A 13,585-nucleotide genomic window follows, 5' to 3' on the forward strand; every position below is an offset into this window, starting at 1 on the left:
GGTAGTGCTCAGTTAAGAGTTGGACTTGATGACCTTAGAAGATACTTTTTAAAGGAAATGACTGCATGAGAACAAAATAAAAAAATTCTAAGTAGTACAGGATGTTGAGAAACGCCTTGAGTGGTCCCTGTGCTGCTCCCTTGTTTGTCTGCAGCCCATGCTGTGAATGCATCATGGGAAGGCACGAGGAGCTTTGGAGCAGTCTGAGGCTTCCTGCTGCTCCACATCCCCAGCACAGAGGGGCCCAGGCTGCAGCCCTGGCCTGGCAGCAGGGACACTGCTCACCCTCAGGATGCTGCCTGGGGAGAGGCACGTCCCACAGTGACAGCAGGGAGGGCTCCAGAGCTGTCAGGACCTCTCTGTGCACTCTGCTCTTTCCTGCTTGGGATTAACATCAGAGATGACATCTGCTCAAGTCAGTGAGGGCTTTGCACTTGATGTCAGCAAACACTGGTCTGGGCCTCTGCTTCTCCATTCACCAGTGATAAGGGATTTCAGCCTAGCAGGATAAACTGGATAAACTCTGTAAATTCTACTTAAGTCACTAGAAAACTATTACTGTGGGAAAACAACAGTAACTGCTACCTGACAATGTATTTCCATTTCTGTATTTTAGGCATCTCAGGATCACAATGTCATTTTGCAGGACTATTAGGGCAAATTTGCAAACCTGATGGTGTCATCAGTCACCACGTTTGCCCAACACTGCATTGCACAAGGATTTTGACCCTGTGGCTTCAGAAGACATTGCGAGTCTTGCCAGTGCTAAAAAATACTGACTTGTATGACTAAGGGGTCAACTTTCACCAGAAGGTAAATCTTTCCTGGCATGACCCTAAAGGATGGATGAGGTAGGCTGAAGGAGAACATTTAGGTGGTTTAAAAATAAATAAGAAAGAATGATTGGCCTATAATTAACATTTCCCAGACTGAACAGATGATCTTAGGCTGAATTATAGCATTACCTTCCTCTCTATTGCAGATGCTTAAACATTTGAGCCTGTTGCATATGTAAAGTAAAATGAAGGATGAATTTAACACAAAGTTTCATTTTTTTTCTGATAAGAATGTTGAGAATATGAATTTCACCAGCTTTCTTTCCCAGCGTTATACATAAATATTTATAAAGTGGGAAGGATAGAGAACGGCATGAGCCAGTTTTCTGAAAATGATTCTTCATTAATATCCCAAGTATGTGGAGAAACTTTCAGTATTGATTTAGAGCTACACGCTGAGGGCTTTCCCTTTCACAAGCAGGAGTCACTGGATTACTGTGGACTCCCAACCCTTTACTCTCTGACTGGAACAAAAACTTATAGATCAAATTTTCTTCTGTGGGCTTGTATAAATGGATTGCAAAGTGCCAACAAACTCTGTACTTGTGTTGGTGCTCTTGTGTGGTCCTCTTCAACACACTTCCAAAAAGCTCATCAATTCAGAAAATGGGTGCAAAGCAAGGGCAGGCTGTTCCACAGTTACCTTGGTACAATGGAGGACAGAGATTCAGAACACATTGGCTGTTCCTGGGTGATGCTCTGTGTGGTCTCTAATTCAAAGGTGAATAAGTCATATTTTGGCTTAGTTTAATCCACTTCACAAAGTTAACCAGCAAAACTGAAACATTCCTGTTTGAGATTGTTTCCTCTAATGAGAAGGAAGCAAACAGAGTTTAAGCTAATGGATTCTGCAGCACACCAAAATGCAGACAGATCCAACCAATGAAATAACTTTGTTAGTTAAAATGCTCTATGCACTTATAGTAGATGTATTTACCTGTTCATTATCATCTTCATCACTGCTGAGTTTTAGATCATCCTCAAGCATTCTGGAAAAAAGGAGAAACAATACAGAATTACATTTAATGAATTAACTTTATATACAATGAGCCAAATTGACACTTCAGCAAAGTCAAAGGGAAATCTCTTTCAGTTCAACAACAGCAAAATCAGACCTGAGGTAAGTAAAGTCCATGTATGTATGCATTAGAGCTTCTCTGTGATTCTAGGGTAGAACAAGTGACTTTCAGACTCATCCATCATAAAGTTGGGCAGTCAGCTGCTCTTTCATGTCCTCTTTTATTTCCACATTGGCTCACAGGGATTAGTCCATATACACCTACAAGTGTTTCTAAATCAGAAGAGAAATTCAGCTCTGAGACTGCTAAAACTGGAGAAAAAGTTGTCCATGTTTCACTCTCAGTTTGGGGCACCACCAATTTCCTTTCTGGTACCTTACCAAACTGAGAATGCAAAGTGAACAAGAGCAAGAAGAGGAGGTGCTTGTTTGAGGTTTGATGGGACCTCACAGTTGTTAGTGTCCAAAGGCAGACAAACATTTTCCAAGCTGGGAACCTGCCAGTTCATACTCCCATTTTTTTTATTTATTTATATTTTATTACAGGTTAATCTCACAGGCCTGTGCCCTGCCCTTGGTTAAGGGGAAGGAAGCTTCTAGAAGATGTGGCTGTCCCTATGCTTCCTTCCATCCCTTTGGCAGAAGAGTTGAATTGCAAATTACTGTATTAACACTCATATGACTTCTTTCAATCCAAGACTTGGGTACAGGAAAATACATGGGGTAAGAAACCATGTTATTTGGTGCTACAGAGACAGAACAGGTCTCTCATTTGGGGATCTCTCTACCCAGAGAGATGAGCAGTCACCAAATAAGCTCCCGTATAGCTTCCCATATATTCATGCTTTTATCTGAGCTGACAGTCATCTGGGCACACTTTTACCTCACACCCATCTTTTCACCTTGACAAATTGTTTTATCCTGGGGTGACTTATGAATGAACTGGCACATCTCCCCTGACCTTCTGCAGCAGCCATTAAAGTCTCAGATCTTCCTTTCTGCCAGCCCCAGCTCCTTTACCCACAGCAGGAGGCTTGCAAATTGCAATTATTGTTGCCTTTTTGCCTTGATGGGGCCTGAAGTCTATGATTTTTTATTGTTAGCCTTTAAATAACTCCAGCAATCAATGGATGTCTGTTAGGAAGGGGATTTTTTGTTTGAAGACTACCAGTAAATCATGGAAGCCTCCTGACACATGGAATTTTAAAGAGGGGACAATAATCTCAATGTGGAAATTTTAGAATATTTGAAGCCCTGATGGTGCCCTCAAAAAGAAAAAGTGAAGGAGATCTTTAAACTGGTTTGTGAGTCATCTGTCTTCCAGTGACCTCTGTTGTCGGGCAACCCAGTGGTTACAAAGTACCTGGACACCAGTCATTAGCATCCTGATAAATGGCCAGTGCCTCCCTGGAATATGTGAACCCATAAAAGTACAACTGCAGCATGGATTTAAAAAAAATCTTCTAAAAGTTAGTATTTGTGAGGGGTTGACCTTGTCTGGATGCCAGGTGCCCACCAAAGCTGCTCTATCTCTCCTCTCTTCATCCGGACAAGAGAGAGAAAATGTAAGAGCAGGCTTGTGGGTTGAGAAAAGGACAGGGAGAGATCACTCAGCAATTACTGTCATGGGCAAAGCAGACTTGATTTGGGGAAATCAATTCAAAGTATTGCCAATGGAATCAGAGCAGAACAATGAGAAATAAAACCAAATGATAAAACACCTTTCCTCCACCCTTCCCTTCTTTCCTGGCCTGGATTTCACTAACAATTTTCTCTGCCTCCCCCTGGGGATTAGGGCTAGTTCACTGCACATTGTCTCTGCAGGTTCTTTCTCCTCAGGGGAAGGACTCCTCCTGTGCTTCCCCTCTTCTTCCAGCATGGGGTCCCTCCTGCAGGAACCAGCTCCTCATGAACTTCTTCAATTTAGCCTTCCTACAGCTTGCAGCTCTTCAGGAACCGTTCCAGAGCGCATCCCCACTGTGGGTACATCTTCCAGGCACAGGGGCTCCAGTGTGGGTACCCCTGGGGTCACAAGTCCTGGCAGCAAACCTGCTCCAGTGTGGGCTTTTCTCTCTAGCAGGGCACCAGCACAGCCTTCCCATGGGATCACAGCCTCATTTGGGCACATCCCTGCTCCAGTGTGAGCTTCTCTCTCTAGCAGGACACGAGCACAGCTTTCCCATGGGGTCACAGCCTCCTTTGGGCACATCCCTGCTGCCAGGACCCCCCTGTGCTGCAGGGCACAGCTGGCTCTCCATGGCAGCACCAGGGGCTGCAGGGGAACCTCTGCTCCAGCCCCTGGGGCACCTCCTGCTCCTCCTTCTGCACTGACCTGCCTGTCTGCAGGGCTGCTCCTCTCACAGACTCCCACTCCTCTCTTCCAGCTGCTGTTGCACAGCAGTTTTTTCCCTTTGTACAATCTGTTGTGCCCGAGGCACTGCCCCTGTCAGTGCTGGGCTCAGCCTGGCTGGTGGCAGGTCCATGGTCCATCCTGGAGGTTGGCATTGGCTCTGCTGGAAGTGGGGGAAGCTTCTGGCAGCTTCCCCCAGAAGCCACCCCTGCACTCCCCTGCTACCAAAGCCTTGCCATTCAAACCCAACACTCAATTTTTCAGGGATTATTAATCTTTAGAGGCCTGGACTTTGGCGATGAACAGAAACTTTTAATGCTGTTTATCTAGCAGACACATTCATTTGTTTCCCCAGAGCCATTACTTGCTGTGCCATTCTCAATGTATCGCTGTGCCTTGATCTATCCACAGTCCCTGATTGTTATCTGCAAGTCTCATTACATCAGAAGGACAATACCCCCAGGAAACCCAGACCATTTTCATACAGGACTATATCATTCTGACTCTTAACTCTAATTCAATCCTACACTCCTGCTTTTAAACCTACATTTCACTTTAATGTGTAAATTATCCACTGCTCTAAAGAATCACTGCTAGATAATGCATTCTATTGTTATTTTTTAATGCAGATTTAAGTGGATATAATGCAAAGATCTTTTCATGAATGAAACCCAAAGGGTGGTATGTTTTCTTTCTTTCAGCTATTGGGTGGTTTGGGTTTAGGGTTTTTTGTTTATTTGTTTGGGGTTTTTTTAATTTTTTATGTGTTAAATTCCTTTTTGACGTACCCCAGTAGAAACAAACCAAAAAGGACAAAAGAAATTCCATATTGGATAAATGGAAAGAACAAAGAAGAAAACATGAAAAAGATAAATGGATACACTTACTAAACTAACCCTACAGCCATCTGAAATGTCTGATTAATAACTGTCCTCATACAGCCTATACTGCAGATACTTTCTAACAACTACAGTAAGCACAAGACATGTTTATTGAATATTGAAAAATATAAAATTGATATAAAACATGATTAGTAGGAAGGACAACTGTTAGAGTTGGTTTCAGAGAAACTAAATTTGCAGGATTTATGAGTTCCCTTCAAGAGACTAATAGATGTTTAGACAACTAGAGAGAGGAAAAAAATTGGATTTTGGCATTTCTTTAGCAGTTCCAAGCTTATCTCTTGGGGTATGTAATTCTTCTTAGCCCGTTCTGCTAAATGAAGAATATGTCATCCCATTCAATTCCAAAACTCAAAGCTTAAACAACTACACCAACCAGTTTCTAAAATGTATCACACTCCTCTGGCAGATGGAAAAATTAAAGAGAAACTGAGTACAGTATCAACCAGAAATATTTGGTAGCCAGAGAAGTGAGGAAATAAATTTGAGATACACAGTACATGCAAATGCAGAATGCTGAACATTTCAAATAACTTGCTCCCAGAGAATATTGGTTAGAAAAAGTAATATTTTACAGAACACAAAGGAATAGATGGTGTTCCACAATTTTAAAATGTGCTTAATATTCTGAAGACATGGGTCACAGTAGCTTGTACTGTTTAATGTTTCCATTAACTCTCATTTATAAGCAAGTACCATCTGATTGCACTCAAAGCTCAATAAGGACTTTTTAAGATTGCCAGCAACCTTAATTCAAGGTGACTATTTCACTATCATATCTAGAAAGGTATTTTAGCTTCAAAGCCTTGAGACAGAAGAGCTCTGTATCTACAGCTCTCCAAAACACTGTCTGGATGGTCTGAAGGTGAAATTAGGCACTCTTGAGTGAGAGGTCCCTCTAAATACCCATGTGATCTATTCTGCTCTGTGTAATTGTTCACCTCAGAAGCACCCAGACTGGAGATTAAGAGTGTATTTGTTATTAAGATCAGGACAGCTATTAATAAAGGCCAATTTGGAGGCTATGTTAAAATTACAATGAATGCTGCCAATGAGGGCAAATCAAAGAGAAACTGCTTGTATCAGAAAGCTACCTCCAGGGGTGTTATGAATTCATTTTATTTCCTATTCTTCTCTGACCCAGCTGACATTATTATTGAATATACATGTACTTGTTTGTCTTTTCATCCATAGCTAATGCAAAACACTACTTTAGGGAAAGAATAGGATTAAGTAGGATTTTTTATTTCATTATTAGAGCAATGCCATTTACTATAACAGTTGAAGTTGTGTCAGCACATTTATTATAATCTGCAATTTTCAGAGGTTTGTAATTTGGAATGTGAAATTATTGCAAAGCAGAAATGTTGGGACAAAGCAACACATTTATCTGTGGTGTAAGCAGGGGCAATCTCATTGACTGACTACAATACCCACTTCCTTCAGGGATGAATTTGCTCCCAAAGCAGATTGTTCCTACATTACAAACTTAGCTAGACAAATGGCTGAACAAGGGCTTTATTAGGATGGGTTCTGTAAAAGTCACACTAGAAATAGTAAAAACATGAACACTGAAATGGGACTTGCAGCCCATCCTGACTTTTGAGTTCAGTGGATGTTTTGTGCATACCAGACCTGCTGATCTGGGATCCTCTCAACAAACAGGTGATGATTTGGAGACGTGAGATAATTCACTCCCTGGAAAAGCACTGCCACAGTATTACTCCATTTCAGCTACTTTTACAGAAGTCTCTGAACAGCTTAAAGGAAGATTTTAACTGCATCCTTTTTTCTTTTTTGTTTAATGTATAATGTATTTAAATGCTTTTAACAAATGAATAAGGTCCTGATTGCTGGTAGACTTCTGGGAATGCTGCATTTCTTCCTGCTCTGGTTGTGGAGAGCTGGTACGGGAATCTGCTGTGTTTATAGCAACATGTTTGGTGATAAAGCTTCCTAAAGAAGGAGGTGCTTAAAAGGCAGCATGGATTGGATAAGGTTCTGCATGTCTAATTTGCTCTGGGATCAGTTCACCACTGCACTGGGGCTCACTCCAATGTGAAAAAAACCTTGTGGGAATGAAAGGGATGGAGGAAAGGGAAGAGGGTGTTGCAAGCAGACAGCCAAGGGAATACTGGGCAATTCCCTAATCCTGAGCTGCCCAGAAAATTAACTCACTCATGTCAAACCAAATCTGTACAAAATGCATATCCCATCTGAGTCACATCCCAGCAAACACAAGTGTTGATCCTGCACAGGAAGGAGGACAGGCAGTGGTGTTAAGCAGACAGACATGCCATTCTTTTCTTGTCAGGTTTGTCTCCAGTAAAACATTGGGGAATATCTGGGAATTCATTTCTAAGATTTCTACATTTCTAAGACTTCTGTGCGACGAGTAGTTATTCCATTTGATATTAAAGAGAGAGCTTAGACTGTTATAGCAAGTTTTAAACTTGTGAAACTTAGAAAGACTTAATCCAGAACAGGCAGGAGTCTAATAAATGTCTTTGGGGTGAAAAAGGCAGCACACTGCAGCCTGAGTTATGAAGGCCTGGTCACTCCTGTTTGCAGCAATATTCCTGCAGAGGGAACACGGTCCATGCAAATAGTGACTAGCACTGAGATGCACCTTTTCCACCCCTGAACCTGCATGGAAATAAGGCTATCAGTTCAACACAATCTCTGCTGGTTTACCCCATGGACTTCATACCCAACTTGTTTTTCATTTTCCTAGTGCATTTCTCTGTAGTATATAAGGCTTCTCCAAGAGTGGTAACTCAAAAGGTATCATGCAAATGACAAACTGTATAATGGAATTCAGATGTATTTCAAGAATGTGTTGCACACACTGGAGCACAGTTTTATCATTTATCAAGGGGGAAGAAGGGGGCCTATGTGTGTGAAAACATCTAACAATAGATTTCCCCAGAGAAGTTCATAATACAGTGAACAAAAAACTCAGGAAATGAAAATAAACGGTAGAGTAATTCCAAAGGAAAAAAGAAGATCTTTTGTTTTAAAACATCCCATCAATAAATCTTGAAACCTTATATTCATTCTTTTTCTGAAATGTGCAAGTCATCCTTACATTATTTCCTCTGAGATACTGTAAGAGTTATGGTAAAAGAAAATCTCAGAAGATTAAATGGAATTTACAAGCACCATTTACCTTAACAGTCAGGACCATTTGTCCAGCAATTTTATACATACTTAAATATAATTTATTAATTTTCCCTTCTCCTCATCCACCATTTTCTTTCATTACATTTTTGTCAATGATGAAGTCAGTCTTGCAAACTGTTCCTCACAGAAGTAACTTCTGCCCATTTCAGCAGATTCAGTGGCCTCAATAGGGCTCATTGCTTAAGGTATAGATCAACTCCTCAGCCTGTGGCCTTAAATCACCTCCCCTCAGAAAGGACCAAAGTCAAGATTTGTGTTTTCACTGCGAAACACCCTGTGAGCAACAGAGGTGCCTGTTCCCTTCCCTGGCACAGGAAAGGCACTCATTATCCTGCTGACATGGTCAGCCTCCTCCTGGCCACTGATGGAGAACAATGGCTTGCTAGGACACACTCCATCCTGTGTTGTCACATGCAGCCTTACCTTAGTGTTCCTGGCACCATATCAGTAATTAGTGTAATTACAGATGGTGAGAGAGAAGTAACCCCTGTGGTTTTCTATTAGGTACCTCACAATTAGAGAGTGCACTTCATTACTCATCTCTCCGTATCATCTCTTAATTTCAAAAGGATTAAGTAAAATTAATTCTTTCAGTTGAAAAATTTCTTTATTCAGCCATCCATTAATGTCTATGTATAAAAAGCTCTTCAAGGCATCTAAGATATTAAGTTGCTACCTAAGTGCATTTTAACAACTGCTCTGTTGACAGGCATTTTGTGTTTCATTAAAGCTGGGACAACAACTTTGGGAGGAGGGAGAAACCTGCTGCCAAATTTTATGGGAATTGGCATATTTAGCACAAATTATACTCTGGTATATCCAGTAACTTCACTCTCTATTGAGCTTCAATTCTGCTTGCAAACAATGCTTCCAACAGAATGGAATCAGAGCTGGGTCAAAATATTTTAACAGCGTAATAGAAAGTTGCAAAAAAATTGCAGAAAGCAGTATCCTTCTGTTTTGAGCTGGTGAGTTGTTGGTATTTTTGCCTTAATAACACTCATACCACTGGGTTTTCCTTCTGCCTTAGAAAAGTGCAATCTCCTTCACCTTGAGTCTCCCTCACTGCCCAGTGACTCTCCAGTACAACACACATCTCTGTTTGACAAGTCCAGAGAATGATGTATCATTGAAGCAAAAAGAGAGGGAAAAAAGAGAGAAAGGAGAGACAAGAACAAAGAAAAGTATGGGTCCAGGAAAAACACAGGGAGTGACCAATAGTTTCTAAAAATGCCAGTATAAATTGTGCATTCTTACAATTTGTGAAGAATAAAAATGAGTACCCACCTTTTTTAGTGTGTTCAATTCTGACAGTGTGCACAAAGCTTTTACTGTTTTCCCTTTGATAAACTGCAATGGCTGATATAATTTTGGGTTCTGCTATTTATCAAGAGCAATATATAGTCCAAGAACCATTTCTGTGATACATACTCATTTCCAATACATTCCACATGAAAAACACCTGCTTACTTCAACCATATTTGATTAAAACTGTCTCCTAGCCAGAGCACCAGTATTTTCTCTAGTAAACAAGCCTTCAGTTGGCATATTTACACACAAAGGCTATAGGAACTTAGCACACAGTTAAACAATGATTGATAATTCTACCACAACTTGCAAAGGTGACTTTAAAAAATCATAACAGTAAATATATTAAAGAAATTTGTTCAACAAGGAACGAAATCACACAGGACTGGCTCATCTATCCAATGTTCTAGAGTGCATATTACCCTGTAGGTGGGTCTGGCTTCCTCATTTCTGTGCAAATGAACAACAACTTAATAAAACTGTAAAGGAATTCTTTACTTGTTCAGAAGGAAGACTCAAGATGTTTGATAAAGAGTGGTTGAAGGAGGTCTCCCAGATGAAGATACTGAAAAGGCAACCCAGTGAGCTGTGACATGGCTTTCATGATGTGCTATGGAGAATGGGAGCTTTAGCTTCTGAAACAGTCTTTGTGCATGTGGAGGAAAGAAAAATTTGTCACTTTAGGTTTTTAAAGAATTCTGTAAGCTTAGTGCCTGACTTACAGATTTTCAGGGGTGTGCATTAGCAGAGCAGCATTCCAAGCAGGAATCTGAGTCCTCTGTACTGGCCTGCTGATGGTGCATGGTGAATAAAGACAGGGGTTGGCCACAGGGATGATGAGCAAGTACCAGGGGCTTGTGTGTGCATGGGAGAGCTGAGCAGCACTTTCCAGGCTGCAAAGGCACTACACCTCTACAAAAAATACTTCTGGACCATGCCTGGTGCACAGGGTAGTTCAGGGATGATCAACAGGATAAAATCCCCACAGAAAGCAAAGATAAAGGGATCTCGGGGAAGATGAGCTTCATTTTCACTGCCCTAATTTGTGATCAGTTCTTAAAGACACTTTGTACCTGCAAAATCCTACCTCAAGAATCCACAGCCATCCCACAGGTCTGATACAGACTTTCATAGAGAAATGAATCTTCAGTAAGACTGTTCACTTCTATCCCTAAAAGAACATTCTGTTGATCAGTCTAAAAATGTATAAACAGATGAATCCAAGCAGTACTAAAACTAACATAAATATAGGGGATAAAACCAAGCAAGACTGAAACTAATATAAATAGATTGGATAACTGAAAAAAATACTTAAATGATTTCTGAATCTGGATGATTTATAAGGCACTGCATATGCATGAGAGAAATCAAGTACCAAGCACAGTGCTGAAAACACTGACTCATGCAAATAATCCTTGCTCCTGCAAGCACTATTTTTCAGGCTCAGATCCAAACACAATGCCTGACACTGTTTGCTCTGATAATCACTCTAAGATAAACAGATTTGAATAACTGCAAATACTTCCAAGCATTTCCTTTCACTTATAATGTAAAAAGAAAAATTAGAGGATAAAATGAAAATGTATGTTTCCACTTCTAGATTTCATACATCATTAATTCTGTAAAAATATATCCATCTTCATGCTGATAGTTCTCTTTGCTTGGCAAGCTTGAAGAATGCAATATGCTAGATAACCTGATTGAAAATTTGATCCTATTGTTTAACAGAATGAGGATTGTTTCATAAGGGGCTCCACCATGTCTGTGCACATTTTCCCCTAAGTAACAGTGTAAGACTTGTATTTCCCCAGACAGCTGAACATTTACGTTGATGTACTTGGCTAGAGATCCAATCTTGCTCTGGCTATAATACAGGAGAATTTTCCTCAGCATTTTGAATTATGGCACTGAAATAATTTAACAGTGCCTTCTGTGCATGTTACACAAGTTTTCTGATACAGTTAGCTCTTACTGAAAGTTTGCTTACCCTATAAATTCTGCCACATGGTTACACCATTCTTCATCCTGAAAACTGAGCTTTTTTTTTTTTTAGAATCACTGCAAATGGTGTAACTCTGGAGAAGCCAGCATTTCCCTACAGCCACACACACCCTGTGTACACACACCCTCCAATCTTTAAAGTCCTCAGGACTAGGTTACTTCTGAGCTCTCTGCTAATTTGTGCTCGCAGAGCCCTCTACAGAGTTGGAAGAATGAAGCTGTGAAGAACCAAGAAAGGAACATAATGGTTGGTTTAAATGGCTGCATTAGGGATACTCACAGTCACTGTTTATGTCCAATTTACAGAACCACAGAATGGCTGGGGTGGGGAGGTGCCTCTGGAGATCACCCAGTTCAACACCCTGCCAAAGCAGGGTCTCCCAGAGCAGGCTGCACAGGATCACATCCAGGCAGGTTCTGAATATCTCCATCAGGGAGACTCCACAACCTCTCTGGGCAGGCTGTTCCAGGGCTCAGCCACCTTCACACTAAAGAAGTTTCTCCTCCTATTCAGATGGAACTTTCTCTGTTTCAGTTTGTGCCCACTGTCCCTTGTCCTCTCTGCTTTAACATCTCTCTCCCAAATTCATCTTGAGATCACTCTTGTCTTCCTCTACCACAAAGTCTTTGAGGAGCATTGTGGTTGATTCTCTGAGAGGCAGGTTGGTATTATTTTCATACAAAATTAATTATGAGATGAAATACATGTTACCACTGGAAAAAACCTCAAAATATGGTCCTCAGTGCTAAAAACATTCTAAAAAAGGAAATTCCAGACTACCATTTTTTTTGCCTTTCTTTTTGACCATTTATATAATGTCTGGCACTAGGTTTCTTTGTCCCTGACTTAAGTACCTCAACATTATTATCAGACAAATAAACAAGAAAATTAGTACATGAAATTGATAAATGGATACTCAGTGTTTTCTTCAAAGGGCAAAACTTAAGGATGACGCAGACTAAACTTAATTTAATTGATAAAGTCTAATGACATCATGACTTTACAAAGACAAATAATAGAACAATAATATGCTAAAATTGTCAGACTTGATCTGGTCCGTGGTACATCTAGTTCTACATTTTGTCAGAGAAGGTTGTTCAATGGAACAATTTGCTGGTAATGAACAATTTTTCCTAACACAGCTGGAATGAAAAACTGGTTCATTATGCTCATGAAGCACCTATGTCTCCCCAAATTCTTCATTACAATCTTTTTTCAGAGTTTCTTTGAACCCTGGTCCAGTGTTGGCTATTTGTTTTTCCTGGCCTTTTTATCCTAACATTTAAATTGTGAGAAAATAAATGGGAATTTCATAGGTTCCAAGTGAGTCTAGGTGCTCGCCTCCTACCAAATTTCAAAACTTGATTTTTCTATCAGAACAGTTATAAGGACATAAAACACCCTTCTTCCCCAAGAATATTCTTTTGTACTTTCTCATTTTACTCCACACAGCTGCCATAACAAGTCTAAATCTTAGTGACCATTATCTTCAGAGGAACAAGTGTGTACATCCACCTTATGCCTAACTTGCAAGCTGCAAAGCCCTCTCCACGTTGGCTGAGTTTTGATGTTACTTCAATTGAAAAAGGATGAGTCCCACCAAGAGGAAATTGCACAATACACCTTGCACCTGGTGCAGGAGCTGCTAATCTACAGACTAATCCAGTTGATACATATGGTTAGGCAGCTGGGTAACTACCAGGGCACAACACCACCTTTCATCTCCTAAGGTAATGCAAAAGTTGTATCTCAAATCCAATTTAAATTGGTGCTCCCTTGAGCTCAAAGATAATATTTCTCTAATCCTCTTCTGGTTGTCTACAGGGTAACCTTCAAAATCTCAGAAATGACATCGTAAAGAAAAATGATCAAGTCATAATTTTTTAGCACAAAACCAAGCTATTTTTCCTGGTGGCACTATGTTCCAGCTGTTATCAGATTCAAGAATTTTTCAACTGCCTTGAACTCTGCATTTATTTTACTTTT

General features: G+C 40.5%; 1 protein-coding gene across 4 annotated transcripts in view; it reads right to left on the reverse strand.

Annotated features, from left to right (window-relative positions):
* The window catches only part of AFF2 (ALF transcription elongation factor 2), a 324,933-nt gene that overhangs the window by 87,484 nt on the left and 223,864 nt on the right, over positions 1–13,585 (reverse strand). For all 4 annotated transcript variants that reach the window (XM_050974296.1, XM_050974295.1, XM_050974297.1 and 1 more), the window contains exon 8: positions 1,774–1,825. In XM_050974296.1, the coding sequence (XP_050830253.1) occupies positions 1,774–1,825 (52 nt within the window). The remainder of the gene's footprint in view (positions 1–1,773; positions 1,826–13,585) is intronic.

This window comes from Serinus canaria, chromosome 4A (assembly GCF_022539315.1).
Source record: "Serinus canaria isolate serCan28SL12 chromosome 4A, serCan2020, whole genome shotgun sequence".
Taxonomy (NCBI): domain Eukaryota; kingdom Metazoa; phylum Chordata; class Aves; order Passeriformes; family Fringillidae; genus Serinus; species Serinus canaria.